Below are 15,565 nucleotides of genomic sequence, written 5' to 3'. Positions count from 1 at the left end.
CCTCAGCCTCCTGAGTAGCTGGGATTACAGGCATCTGCCACCACGCGCACCTAATTTCTGTACTTTCAGTAGAGACGGAGTTTCATCATATTGGCCAGGCTGGTCTCGAACTTCTGACCTCAGGTGCTTCTCCCTCGACCCCGCCTCGGCCTCCCAAAGTGCTGGGATTACAGGAGTGAGCCAGGCCGCCCAGCCCATTCTTGTGTATAAAGTCCTTTCAGTATTGAGATCAGTTTCCTTAGGTTATATTCACAGGAGTGAAACTGCTAGGTCAGAGTGTGAACATTTAAAAGCTTTCGGTATTATTGCCAAATGGCTTTTCACAGGTGACTCAGGGAGGTTTTGGTACTTGGAACACTGTTACTTATATCCCATTTTCCCCCCCAGGAAACATCTAAAATGCACTTTTTTTTTTTTTTGAGACGGTGTCTCGCTCTGTCGCCCAGGCTGGAGTGCAGTGGCGCGATCTCCGCTCACTGCAAGCTCCGCCTCCCAGGTTCACGCCATTCTTCTGCCTCAGCTTCCTGAGTAGCTGGGACTACAGGCGCCCGCCACCACGCCCGGCTAATTTTTGTATTTTTAGTGGGTTTCCCCGTGTTAGCCAGGATGGTCTGGATCTTCTGACCTTGTAATCCACCCACCTCGACCTCCCAAAGTGCTGAGATTACAGGCGTGAGCCACCGCGCCTGGCTAAAATGCACTTTCATTGAGAGATAGTGACTCTTTCTGAATGTGTCTACATTTAATTGGGATCAGAGCTTGAAGTTGAAAATTTTGTGCCCTAATGGTGGGACTTCAGACATCAGAAAACAGGGTAGGAAGATTCTCACGGGTTAGGATTTTTCTGGTGACCCTGAGTCGGGGAGCCACTTATTCTGCCTTCACTTAAGGCTAAACTAGACTCCCAGCCCTGGGTAGAGTTCTGAGGGATGCCAAGGTCACAAGGCTGGTGAGACAGACTTCATTTGGAAGAAGTGAAATAATTTAGGAATTCAGAGAATATTGATGATGATATCCTTCCTCCTCCACATGACAAGGTAATACAGAATAATGAGATGTGATCACGGGAAATAGCCACCATGAGCAGCAGCCATCAAGGCACATAAATACTGTGGAATTGACTCTGCTGTCAGCTTGTGGGTTTCTGGAGTGACAGATTAAACCAAACTCAGTCCAGCTTCTTGTTTACTCTGTGTAAATCTACTCACTGTCCAGAATCTTCAGGGCGGTGTTGCCACCACTTGTTCTGTCTGTGATTCCCAGTGATGAGTAGGAGGTGACCAGCAGGCATACTGTCTCCCTATGGGTAGGAAGCCTCAGAGTTCTGCAGTGACTAGGGTATAGGTAGAAGATGAAAAAATATCCCTTCTGAATCAACTCTTTGCCTGTCTGGGCAAATCTCTACATTTCCTATCCACACTTTCTCTGCTCTAGGACCTAAGCCTTGGAGAGTTCCCCCCAGTTCATTGACAAGCTCCCTACACTAGAGTCCTTTTGTAGTGGGCATTGGGATGCACCACCCAGATTTCTCTTTAGAACTGGTGAACTTATTCCCTCAAGCTGCTGGGGATTTGCTGGCAGACAGACCTCTACAGGAAGTGCCTTAGCTGAAGAGAGATGCCTCACTCAAAGTCACACCTCACCCCGCTTCCTGGAGCAGCCCACATCCAATGAGGTATACTGGTCTGGCACCCTCACCCCACCTTCAAAGTTCCCTATGGGGTCAGCAGAGGCCTTTGCTGAGACTGCTTTGCAGCCCAACCTCTCTCTGCACAAATTGTTTCTCATTTTCCTTCTATTCCAAAGGTGTTAATCCCAAGAGTATTCCTAATAAATGTCCCTCATGGAAGTTTCCATCTCTGGGTCAGCTTCTGGGAAGCCCAACCTGTGACACCAATCCCACATGAAATATTTATGTGCTACTCCGTAAGTCCCTTGTTTAATAAACATTATCTAGCAATAACATGGGGACAAGGTCACAACTCAAAATAGGCTAGCTTATAGATTTGCAGCTTGTTTTGCGTCACTTTTTTTTTTTCTGATTCTCACGAGCCCTGTCACACTACAACTCCTATTTCTAGGTGTGGAAGACAGAATAATGGCCCCAAAGACGACTTACATGGCATAGGGAAATCAGGATTGCAGATAGAATTAAGGTTGATAATCAAGTGATCTTAAAATAGGAAGATTATACTGAATTTAACAGGCTCAGTGTAATCACAAGGATCCTTAGATGTGGAAGAGGGAGGCAGAAGAGAATCAGAGTGAGATGTGACTATGGAAGAGAATCAGGGAGATGTGAGAAGTACTCACTCGCCATTGCTGGAGGAGATGGAAGAAGGGGGTCACAAACCAAGGAATAAAGGTGGCTTCCAGAAAATGTGAAAGGCAAGGAAATGGATTCTTCCCTAGAGCCTCCAGAAAGAAGTGCAGCCCTGCCAACACCTTTATTCTAGCCCATGTCAGATTTCTAGCCTAAAAAACTGTAAAATAATACATTTATGTTGTTTTAAGCCATTTAATTTGTAGTGATTTGTTACAGCAGCAATAGGAGACCAAGACACTGGGCAAATCTGCTTCCTTCCCAAGGGCTCACTTATAGGCGAGGCCGCAGCAGGAACAGTGAGGAGGAAGCAGTTGGAACAGAACAACCTCTCACATGAATAACCCTTGGCCCTCCTGTCTTGATGCTACCATGAAAGAAGAAAGTGTCTACTATTTCTCCATAATCTACCTTTTTAAAGTGAAATAATAAATCTGAGAATTTTAGCAGTGGACAAAAGGATAAAGTTCATCTGCATCAATGGCTTTCAAGCTTTCATTTAGCAGAGGAACATTTTTTAAAAATAGAGAATCACAGACAAACAATATCCAAGAGATAAAAGTGGAGCTATCCTGATTGAAGCCCAAGGCCCACGGTCTTTCGCCTCCCTTGAGGAACTGAGGACGAAGGGCAAAAACCATCCACCCAGGACACTTGGCCCCTGGGCTGGAGAACAGCAAAACAAAAGTTAGAACTCAAGTCTCTACCTTAGCCCAGTGCCTAGGCAAAGAGATTGACTATAGGTTGTTCTCAGAACACTTGTGGGACAGGCTTCTCTGGTCAATGACATTTATACAGCATCACGGGACATCTGTGAATTTCCTGTAGACAGATCTACACCTCCTCCTACATGTTTCTTGTGTATGTTTCACTTTGTTATACACTGGATCTTCACACCTAGAGCCAGTCCCACTGGAGATATGAAATAAGCAGCTTACTACATGATGTGACTGTGTGACAACACAGTCATCATCTGACTCCAAACCCCTCCCCCAGCAGTCCGCCAAGATGCCTGACACTCTACCATTGGAGTCTCTAAGGTATTGCCTCCAAAAGGATCCCTTCAAAATTTAAATACATTTCATTGATGGCAAGGCTCACACTGTATCATTTCTAAAACATCTTTAAAATCAGGGCCTAACAAATCTCTGGATTCTTGCAGTTATAATTTTTTAATGGTACATAAATGAATGTAGCATCTTGCAATCAATGTCATTTTAGATTTGAAGAAATATGATATGTGACTTGGGTGGATGAGAAATAAATTAACCTATTAGCACCTTTGAAGGCCGAAGAAGATCAGAGTCCTCAAAGAATGGAGATAGGAGTGTGTGTGCATGTGTGAGGGTGCATGTGTGCAAGGTAGAGTCTCCACACTAGGAAGGATCTGAGCAGACAAGAACAAGCATGACAGGGAAGGGAGGGAGACGTGGGAAAGTTTTCTTGGGCTGTGTGGAGTTTATATTCTGACATAGAAATTGAATAAATTAAGATCCTCATTTGGAGACATGGGAAAAGGTTTTTTGGATTGTGTAAAGTTTATATTCTGACATAAGAAATTGAATAAATTAAGATCCTCATTTGTTCTTGGCAGCAAATGAGATTCCAAAATGGTTGCTGGAGTTATGTTACAATGACATTCCTTATTTCAGAGTCTATAACCAAGCAAATCAAGTTAATCAAGTAAATATAAAATATATAGTTTTAAATGTAACTCATTCATTCTACCAAATGGACATACTCATCATTTCTCTGTACTGGCTAAAGATCACATGGTAGCTAACATGAGCCTTCAGGAGTAACAGCTGGTCAACTAGACTTTTGTTTGTCCTTCCAGTCCATTTGGCTAAATGAACTATTAATTTATTTCACCAGCATCTTCTGCCTTAATCAAAGGTCAGCAGCCCAAAGGTATTTGCCAATCCTAGGATGACATTTAAGATCTAAAAAATAAAATTATACTTTTGAAATACAGACATGCATTCATTAACTAATAATTATGATGAAGATAAGAGTTTATTATTTAAACAATTTTGTTTGAGAACAGAAGGAGAAACCAAAATTGCAATCCAGGGACTTGTTATTTCGTCTTCCCTGCTGCAAAAATTAGCTATCACTTGGTGTCCAGCCAAGGCCATGAAGTCCCACTTTGCTTGTCTTTCATTATAAATTTGGAGATGTGCTCCTCTGGAAAACAAATTGGCACTAACATATAATAAAATTCTCTGCAAAAGGACAACAGACCTTTACAAATCACACAGAGGAAAAACAAGTTTTCTGCTAAAAAATTCATCATGTCACCTCCTGCAATTCACCAATATGGGTGCAAGTGGTTGGAATATTTTTATGTTTGACAGAAAAGATAAAGGTCTAAAGAAGAAATATCACTGATGACTTAACTGAACAGAACATAATGAAATGAAAATCTCTCAATTTTAGCAGCTCCCTCTTCAGCCCTTAGAGCACTCCCAGTAGTGGTGCAAACCCTGTACTTAGGTTATCTTGCAGAAGCTACTGGCATTTAGCAATGTGCTAGCTGATCTGAAGGAAGGTACAGGGAGATATAGAGAAGCAGAAGTTGACCACTGAATGCAGCCCTAAGTGAGTAAATGGACTGAGAGGGCTAAAAATCTTGCAAACAGGTACCATTTGTAAAATCAGTTCCCCTTGTTTCAAACTCATTAATGGTGAATTCCTGTATGCTGAGTTCCTGCAGAACACAGCCCATCTGGTTAGAAAAATGCCTACACCATAATTCAGCAGACATTTTCTGAAAACGTACCATGTGCAAGGCATTGAATGGGGCACCATGGAAGACACATATTGGTATTGTAGAGCATACCTGCCCCCAGGGAGCTCACCGTCCATGGGAGAGACAGAAATATCCACAATAGGAAGATGAGCACAGCGACAGTGCTGTCACCCAGTCACAAAGGATAATGGGTGTGATGGGAGTCACAGAAGAGGAAGAGATGCATCCTGATGCTGGATGGTGGGAGGAATGGAGATGGTGTTCGGTCCACATCTTAACAGAAGAGTAGAATTTTAACAGGCAATGATAAAGAAAGTTCATTTAGGGCAGAAAACATGGTATGAACAAAAGAGATGATTGCAGGAAAATGCAGGGGTGTTTAGAGCAAGGGTGAGTTACTTGGGGTGACAGCAGTGGATAAAAAAGAGGCTGGATTGTGCTGGTTTGCCCAAATGTTGTCTGGCAGGACTGAGGAAACTGGGAGGCTGTGGAGCAGGGGGGTATCCTATCAGGTCACACCATATGTCTTTGCCACCAATCCACCCTTCACGGCCTCAGAAGAGGGAGGAGTAAATGCCTATGATAGCCTGATTTTCTAGCAATTACAGGAATCACTGCCCTGCACATGGTCTGACCTCACGCCTTAGCCCTCATCTACAGAAACCGAGGCTTTATTGTAGTCTAGCAGCCACTGCAACAAGCCCACTTGGAATCAAGACACCCCCAGGGATACCAGCCAAAGGGAACAATGAGGGCAGAGCCCAGCCAACTGAGTGATGCTCATCCACCCCTCAACCTGGAGTTGAATTCACAGAGGTAAGCCCCACACTACAGTTAGAACATTTTCAACACCCGAAAAAGAAATCCTATTCCTCTTAGCCCCTCGGTTCTATCTACCACCTCCTCAAACCTAGGCAACCACTAATCTACTTTCTGTCTACAAAAATCTATAGAGATTTGTCTATTCTGAGCATCCCATGTAAGTGGGATCGTGAAATAACACCTTTTGCATCTGGTTTGTTTCACTTAACAGAATGCTTTCAAGGTTTATCCATGCTGCAGCATCTATCAGTATTTTATTCCTTTTTTATGGCCAAATAATATTTCGCTATGGATACATTACATTTTATTAATCCATTCATCAGTTGATGGATATTTGGGTTGTTTTGCTTTTTGGCCATTATGAATAATTCTGCTATGAACAGTTGTGTACAAGGTTTGTGTGGACATATATTTTTAATTATCTTGGGTGCATATATATGAAAGTGGAATTGCTGGGTCTTTTCTTCTCCATTCCCATTTCTTCTAGCACTTAACATGCATATCTATTAAATGAATAAATATCTGTTGAATGAATGAATAAAAGGCATCTCATCTTCTTAGAAGATTTTTTGGCAGTTAACTACAAAACACACCAACATTAACAACTACAATTGGCAGTTAAACCTTGTCACACTTCACTTTGTGGCTTACTTAGGTTGAGGTAAGCCAGGGACTCCTCTCACCTGCCTGATCCTTCTTGTGAAGCTGAGGAAGCTGGGGCGGGTGAGCAGAGTGAGCGTGGACCTCCCCAAATCACCCAGGAAGACAGAGGCTTGTCCCAACTCTGGCAGGTTCTCAGAGCAGCGAAGGCCCCAGAATCTGGCTGACTCACTCCAGAAGATGGAGCTGCCAGGAGCCCAGTCAGCCGCAACGGGGCTTCACAAGGATGGCACCTCCATGCTGGGCTGTGGGATGAGGACAAGAAGGGACAGGGGCTGCATTCCCACTGACCCACCAATCTAAAGATGCTCAGGGCCTGGTGTGTGTGTATGTGGGGAGGTAGGGGTGGTGGCCTGGGGCACATGCACCTGTATGCACTTAGTATTCCTATGAATATGCTGCTGCCCACAACCCACGGCATATTATCAGTAATAAAGGGCCACATGGAGACTTGGAATTCTTATTCAGACAGTAGATGCCACGGTGAGGCCTCAGCCATACCTCGTGCACCCTCCACACTCCTGCCCAGCCGGCACCGGGCTGCTCAGCAGGACAGCACAAGCACCGGGCAAACTGCTTTGGCAGCTGCAACCCAGATTTATTCAGGGCAATGGGCGGCTAGGCAGGTTCCCTCCCAGCTGGTGCTGGGTAGGGCTGTGCCCTTCCACGGGCATCCCTATGGCATGCCAGGCTGGGTCAGGCTCCTCACAGATGGTCTGGCAACACGTGCTCTGACCCAGCACACAGCTTCTGGGATTCATTGGTCCAAGCAGAGCTACAACAAGCGGCTTGGATTTCTAGGGAAGGAGCAGAAGGAAACCCTTCTGCCACCCAGGCAGGGCTCTGCCGCCCCCTTTCCTCCCCCTATTGACTTTCCATCTGCCCTTTGAGGCCCAGCTGCCCACACACAGCTCCTGCCTCTTGTCATTGTGGGGCCCACATGGACACCCCCTCCTTCCTGTGCTCTCTCATAGTTTGATGGGCTATTTGCTCTCCAGCAAGACTAAAATCTTTAAGGCAAATAATAGTTCTCCTTCCATAACAGCTTTTTTGAGACCCTCAGAACAGAGCCCCCAGTTCAGAAACCAGCAAAAACATTTTCTCAGCCTCATCAAGCCACTTTCATGTCTGATAGTCATACCCATTGACCTGGCCCTTACTCAGTGCCTTGATAAAAAAAAAAACACTACCCATCGCCCCACATGCAGAAGCAACTCCTATGAAATGTTGGTGTATATGCTCCTGTTATTTTTCTGTTTGTGTTTATTTATTACTTTTTCAAAATTGTGATTCGAAGGTGCGTGCTGTTTTACGACAAACATTATGAATATATCATACTGCTATTTGATTGGGTTTTTTTGCAATTTTAATGGCTATGTAATATTCTATCACATGGATGTCATGTGTTTTACTTAATCAGTGTTTAATTGTTCCTTATATTGATTGCTTTCCATTTCAAAATTTATAAATAATGCCATGATGAATAATCTTATACAGAAATAATTTTGCACACTTCTGAATATTCTTTTAGGATATTATGGGATCAAAAATTATAAACTTCTTTAAATTTTTTTTTTATTTCCTTTAAAATAGAGACAGGGTCTCATTATGTTACACAGGCTGGTCTCAATCTCCTGGCCTCAAGCGATCCTCCCACCTCAGCCTCCCAAAGTTCTAGGACTATAGTCGTGAGCCACTGTACCTGGCCAAATATTTTTAAAGCTTCTTAAACTCATTGCCTAAACGCCCCTCAGATGAGTTATAGCAATCTACACTCTTACTGAATTTGCCTACAACAATTTGTAATAAGCATCTTCTGATTGGAATCCTCAAAATTAGGAGAGGACAAGGGCTGAGCAGGCCCAGTGGTATCAAAAGGTGGAGTAAGAAAAAGTAATACCCAGGCACAATGCTATGCAGAATGGAGAGCCATGTGTTCATAAAAATACCTATATTTGTCAAGAAAATGTTACACCATCCCACACACTCCCTACCCCCAGTGTCCTCTGCTGTAAGAGGCAGGCAAATATATAACACATTTTAGAAAGTGTTCCTTCCAAAGCCAGCACAAAAGCAAACGTCCTTTCAGTGGCAGAGCGAGGAGGAATCTTGGTGTCAGGAATCCTGAGTCTCAAGGCCCAGCTGGTCTGCCATTCCCACAGAAACATACCCATTGGGTGGCTTCAGCCTGACCCTCAGTTTCCCTATCCAAAAGTTACAAAGATTATGAGAAGCTACACAGTGGGATTACGTGAGCATCAAACATGATCAAGTATGCCAAAATACTTTGTAAACAGTCAAACGCTGACCTTATTGCTAAGACTGGATGCTTGAAGGGGTAAGCACTGTTCACTTGAGAGAAAGATGTTCTTCCCAGGAGACACTGGAAGGACAGAGAGCTGCTGCCATATTCCCACAGCACCTAAGAATACAGGAGCTGCTGTCAGCGACTCTTTTCCACATTGCAGAGACTGAATAAGAACTAGTTTCCGTAAGTCACAGGAGGAGAAAGCAAAGACCTTTGCCTATTTAAATTCCGGCCCACAAGGTTCTGCTCTAGACATGGCCAATTCAAGGCTTTTCTTCGTCCTTCATGTCATGGGGATTCAACTGCTCTACATTTGCAGGGAGCTTAATTGGCTCCGTTGCTCGAGGATCGGCTCCTACCATTTTCCTTTACATTCGTGGCAGGCCACAGAAGAAAAGCTGGAAATAATAATGTTCCAAGGTGAAATGAGGTGATGTGCTGGAAATCGCTTGGAAGTGTATAAAATACTAGGCAAAGGTAAGGTCTAATTGTCACCCCTGCTGGTGGAAGCACTAGCTATGCAGGAGATCCTGTGTAGCACAGTCAGGTGAATTCCAGTGTCAGATCCACGTCATGCTGAGTCCTGGCTCTGTCCCCTACAAAGTGCACGACATTGGGCACATTATTTTACCCACAAACCCTTGTTTCCTCCTCTTTCCAGCACCTTCAGCTCCCTGAACTTGTCTTTGTTCGTGTGTTTGCTGACTGCCTTCTTCCACAGAAGCAAGCTCCAGGAGGCAGGAAGATTTTCAGCCTTGCTGACTGGAAGATCCTAAGACAAGGAAGAGCACCTGCCTCCAAAATTAGTTGTCAAACAAATGAGTGCCTCTGGCACTCCCTTAGGACACTGTCTCCAGGAATTCTGTTTTGTCCCTCCAACCACTTCAAGGACTCAGCTTGATGTCTGGAATAAGGGTGACAAGTTAGGGTTGTCAGTGGGTGACAAGAGGATGGGCAAGGAGGGGGTGCCACTGGAAAAATAATTAACCTACATGAGCTCAACAGCAACTTCCTATAGGAAACTTGACCCATTCCTTTTTTCAAAAGATATAGCCACTAAAGGGATTGTGATTTTAGCATGGAATCTCTGTGGGCAATAATCATTCCTAAAAGGGAGTGTTAATTTTAGATGGAAAAACACTTCTTGCTTTTGAAGAACATATACTCAGTAAACATAATGTTTCCACTCAAAAAAAAAGAAAAAAAAGATGAATAGACTGACTCCAAACCAGAAAAGCTTAATTCTTCAAGTGTATATGGCCCCATACAGGCCAAAGCAGTCTTTCTGCCAAGACAGCACTTCCCACTTCGTGCCTCCCTCACTCTCTGCACCTCTGGAGAAAAGGCAGCCAGCTGCGGCGGGCAGGGTGCAAGGAAGCCAGCCTCTCCTAATAGAAATGGTGGGGCTACAAGCACTGAATCAGACCTGGGATCTGCATCCGGGCCAGGACCTTACACTCACCAGCAGCTGTCAGGCGTAGGGACCCGCTCAGGACCAGTTCTGCTCTGCATCTACATTTCTAGCAACATATGTTGAGTGAATGATGGAGGAGAAGCCAGCTTGAATTAATGAGTGAATGAATGAATGGATGCGTGTTGAGGATGTGTGTGATGTGCCAAGTACTGTAGCAGGCACTGTCACCTACTTCTTCATCATCTGCTCAGCAACTCTGTAAAGTGGATCGTCATGCCTATTCAAGGTCAGAGAACTCAGGCAGTTTGCCAAAGAACTAACCCAGTACTCAACCCATGGTTTGGACCTACCAGATAGCTGATAAAAGCTCAATTTTGGGCTTACTACATGAGGAGTTCATAAGTACTTTAATCTCTCTTTCTTTCCCTTCCTTCCTTCCTTCCTTCCTTGTTTCCTTCCTTCCTTCCTTCCTTCCTCTTTCTCTCTTTCTTTCTTTCTTTTTTCTTTCTTTCTTTCCTTCCTTCCTTTCCTTTTTTCTTTCTCCTTCCTTCCTTCCTTCCTTCTTCCTCTTTCTTTTGAGATGGAGTCTTGCTCTGTCACCCAGGCTGGAGTGCACTGGTGTGATCATGGCTCACTGCAGCCTCGATCTTCCAGGCTCAGGCAGTCCTTCCACCTCAGCCTCCCAAGTAGCTAGAACTATAGGCGTGGTGTACACCACCACTCCCAACTAATTTGTTTTTTTGTAGAGACGGGGGTCTCACCATGCTGCCCAGCCTGGTCTCAAACTCCTGGGCTCAAGCAATCCTCCCACCTCAGCCTCCCAAAGTGCTGGGATTACAGGCATGAGCCACTGCACACAGCCTAATTTAAAAAAAAAAAAAAAAAAAGGTGGTAGGAAAGGAAGAGTTTCAGCACTATTATCCGAACCTAGAGAGGGTCTCTTGGCACTGTGCATATGCTATGGGATCTACAGTGAAAAAACTTGAGAGAGATAGTTACTATATTAAACAAAAGAGTTGGGATCCAGAAGATCTTGAAGGTTTGAAGGAGGAGCTGGAATTAAAGTAATGCCCTACCCTCAATTTTTTCAATTACAAAAATCAAGCCAATTCACTTAAAGTCCTGTCAGAGTCATTAACCTAACTTTATACGGAGGGAGGAGGAGAGCTTGCAAGAATTGGTAGTGATTCTTGTCATTAATTGGCTATGTCATAGCACTTACCCTGTGGTAGCCTAATTATTAGAGGGAGGGGGCAGGGGCAGGAAAGGATTGGGTACAAGATCAAGATTAATGTAGCTGTAGGGCAGTCCTCAAGGCCAGTAGACCAAACTACAGCACTTGGTAGGTGCCTGAGGAAATTACAGGAGTTACATGGTCATTGCAGGTTCTATCTCGTTGCTCCCATCTTATAAAGATGTAGTGAGGATTAGGTGAAATAATATATTAGGAACTTAATGATGCCTGGTATATAATAAATACTTAATAAATATTAGTCATCACTGTTTTTTCCAAGTCTTCCATGTTATAAATTTCTATGATGTCTATTTTTATTTACATGAAGTATTTTCCTCTTCAGGTTTATTTTCTTTAGCTAAATTTTCAAAAGTGAGATACCTGAATGAAAGGGTACAAGCACCCTTAGATCTCATGATAGTTCACACATATTACCAAATTACTTTCCTAAATCATTATAATGATATATGCCATGACCAGCCACAAGGGAACCATCACTAGCACTGTTTTTTTTTTTTTTTCTTTTTTGAGATAGTCTTGCTCTGTCGCCCAGGCTGGAGTGCAATGACTGCAACCCTCCACCCCCGGGGGTTCAAGCAATTCTCCTGCCTCAGTGCCCCGAGTAGCTGGGATTACAGGTGCACGCCACCACGCCCAGCAAATTTTTATATTTTTAGTAAAGACAGGGTTTCGCCATGTTAGCCAGGCTGGTCTCAAACTCCTGACCTCAGGTGATCCGCCGAACTCAGCCTCCCAAAGTGCTAGGATTACAGGCATGAGCCATCATGCCCGGCCACACTGGGTATTATTATTGATTTTTATTTATAATAATTGGATTGATTTTTAGAGTTGATCCTTCTACAAATACCTATCCAGAGAAGCAGTGGGCTGGGTTTAGCTGGATACAGGGTAGGGCCAACCAACCCAACTAGAATGAAACCAAAGGCAGGAAAGGGCCTCTCAGGTCAGGGAAGACTGATAAGAAAACTAGCAAGGATATGACCATTCTCAGGTGCTCACAGCAGGAAGGAGTGGAGCCATAAGATGCACATTGACTCCCCATCAGGAATGCTGCAGATAAACCCAGATAGGATGAGAGACTTCTGAGGCCTGAATAGTTTGTTCAAGGAAGAAAGAAAGGACCAGTGGCAGGCAAGAAAAGCTCACAGAAGACCAGCCCATGTTGCCTGGCAGGAGAGGTGATAAAAGGAAGGGTCCCCAAATTATACCTTTCTGCAGAGGAATAAGAAGAAGAAACCTGTTGGGAAATTCAGGGACACGATACCTTATAAGGACTTCTGGTCACCAGAACTTGGTACTTTTCTGTTGTTTAAGCCACTCAGTTTGTGGAACTTTGGTAGGCAGCCCCAGCAGACAATGCAAAGGTCCTCCGGATCTAGCCTCCCTTCATCCCTCTCCTCAGCTCTCAGTATCGCCCCTTATTCACTCTCCCAGCACAGCCAACCTCCTCCTATTGCATGGAGACACTAGGCACACCTCCACTTTGGGCACTTTGCAGGGCTGTTCCCTCTGCCTGGAACTTCCTTCTCCCCAAATCTGCCTGACTCCCTCCTACACCTCCTTCAGATCTTTACATCAATGTCACCTTCTTAATAAGGCTTTTCTTGACCACTTTGTTAAACATTGGACCTTCCCCTACTCCCACCTTCTGGTTCCTCTTACCCTGCTCTGTTCTTTTTCCTGACAGTCTCAGCCCCTCTGACATACTATACTATTATACTCTCCTTGTTTATCATGTTTATTGTTTCTTGTCTGTCTCCCTGCATTGGAAGTTGCATGACATGATGCCAGGAATTTTTGTCTGTTTTGATCACTGATTCCTCTCAAGTGTCTTGCACAGTGTTTGACACGTAAAAGGCACTCAACTGATGAACAAATGAATGGTCTTGAGTGGCTGATGTGTGTGTGAGGTGCATGTGTGTGTGTATGTGTGTGTCTGTGTGTGTGTGTGTGTGTGATGTCAGTGCTTACTCTATGTCTACCCCATGCTAAGCACTGCTTGAATGCCCATGGAAACCTCTTAACAACCCTATGGGGTAATAATGATTATCTTCATCTTACATAAACAAGGAAACCAAGATTCACAGAGACTAAGAATCTTGCCTATGCTTCTTCTGTAAGTCAGCACATCAGAGTCCATATTCACACTCCAGGCTTTCCGATCCCAATGCCACACTGGCTTCTTGCTGGACATTGGCAAGGGCTCTTCAGGAGAACGCCCCATGTCCTGTTTCCTAGGGATCAGGGTAGTAGTCCAGGGCAGCTGCAGCCCAAGGCAAGTGTTTCTAGAGTGGCCCGGAGCCACAGCTGGCCACCACCCAGCTGGTGATGGCTCAGGCTTCCAGGCTTGGCTCACTGATGATCAGCAGGGTCCAGATCACCCTGGATCTGCCACTCACACGTGTGTCTGGGAGGGTGAGAGAAAGGGAAGATAAGAGAGGGCAGTAAATGAGGGCAGGGAGCAGCAGGCTATTGAAATTCTAGACTCACTAGGAGCCAAGTGGGCCGGGAGGCTGGTATTACTGGCTGTGCTCAGCGGGCACCCAGTGGGCAGAAATCCCATTGCCCAGTTCTCTTGGGGCGAGGGTTGAAGGGCAGACTGTAACTCTGTAGTTGTATTGTGATGGCGAAGGAGGAAACAAGAGCAGCTGATCCGGCCTGGATCAGGAGTGCCCACGTGCAAACAGACAGGCCTTTGTGTCCTGGGCCCAGACAACAGGCTGCATTCTTCCCCCACCTCGGTGACGTCCTTCACGAACATGTCCTCAGAGTGCGTTTTCAAAGGATTAATCAGCTAAGGATCAGATGACATGGCATTCCCTCTGTTACCCACTCTTTGCCGTAGCTTTGCCTTCACTTGTCTCTGAGCACAGAGTGGGGGGCCAGCTCCAGTCCTGCCCTTGGGGTGCTTACAGTGGGCCCCAGGTAGCTGCAGGCCTCAGAGATCTCAGCTGTCAGAATCTCAGAACATAGGAGCTGAAAGGGCCCAAGAGCAAGTCTGGCCCCCGCTTTTTATTGGAGAGGTGACGGAGTAAGCGATAGGGCCATCACTGGGACCCAGGGGTCCTGCCCCTGACAGCAGTGTCATCTGGTAGGAGCGTTAAGCTGCCCCAGAGTCTGGCAGTTACATCAGCCCCCACCAAAGGACCTAGATAACCTCCTGGAGAAGCCTGAGGGAGATGGGTTCTTGATGAAGGTAGACTTAATTCTCACTAGGCTTAATTCTGACTGGTTTCCAAAGCAAATGGCTTTCCTTGCCGAAGCCAAATGCAGGAGACAGGAAACACCCAAGGATGTTTATTCCTGTCCTGCTTAACCACACTGTGGGACCCCTGAATGATCAGTTACCTTGTGAAATGCTTCTTTCTCTAGATGGACAAAAACATCCCTTGGATACTAAAACGGCCATCTTCCCTGGCTTTTTGAGATCATGCTCTCAGAAATTAGAAGACTTGGGTTCTGCTTCCAGGTATGGCAACTTCATACTGCAAGATCATAGAAGAGAAGCTCTCCTAACCCCTAATAACCACTGATCTGTTCTCCATCTCCACAGTTTTATTTTTTTTCAAGAATGTCCCATAAATGGAATAATTCAGTATGTAATCTTTTTTTACCTTCAACTTTTAATTTTGAGATAAATGTAGGTTATGCAGTGGTAAAGAATAATACAGAGATTCTATGTGCACTTTACCCAATTTCCCTTAATGATAATATCTTGCAAAACTATAAGGTCGAGATACAGAATATTTCCAACAGCACAAGGATTCCTCATTGTCCTTTTATTCCCACACTCACTTCCTTTCCACCCCCACTGACTCCTTAATCCCTGGCAATCACTAATCTATTCTCCATTTCTAAAGTTTTGTCATTTCAAGAATGCCATATTTAAGGAATCATACTGTATGTAACCTTTTGTGATAGGATTTTTTCACTCAGCATAATTCTCTGGAAATGCATCTAGATTATTGTCTGTATTATCGGTCATTCCTTTTTCCTGCTAAGTATTATTGTACAGTGTGGATGTACCACAG

At 44.6% G+C, this 15,565-nt stretch overlaps 1 protein-coding gene across 1 annotated transcript in view; it reads right to left on the bottom strand.

Annotated features, from left to right (window-relative positions):
- Nucleotides 1–4,320: 4,320 nt before the first annotated feature.
- LOC116467942 (uncharacterized) overlaps nucleotides 4,321–15,565 on the bottom strand; it is a 54,403-nt gene continuing 43,158 nt past the window's right edge. The window contains exons 3-4 of the mRNA XM_032151555.1: nucleotides 8,867–8,979; nucleotides 4,321–4,510 (exon numbers count right to left, since the gene is read on the bottom strand). Of these exons, the coding sequence (XP_032007446.1) occupies nucleotides 4,487–4,510; nucleotides 8,867–8,979 (137 nt within the window). The 3' untranslated portion in view covers nucleotides 4,321–4,486. The remainder of the gene's footprint in view (nucleotides 4,511–8,866; nucleotides 8,980–15,565) is intronic.

This window comes from Hylobates moloch, unplaced genomic scaffold (genome assembly GCF_009828535.3).
Source record: "Hylobates moloch isolate HMO894 unplaced genomic scaffold, HMol_V3 SCAFFOLD_5, whole genome shotgun sequence".
In the NCBI taxonomy this organism is placed as follows: Eukaryota; Metazoa; Chordata; class Mammalia; order Primates; family Hylobatidae; genus Hylobates; species Hylobates moloch.
Note: the sequence above shows the minus strand (reverse complement) of the source record. Positions and strands in the feature narration are given on the sequence as shown.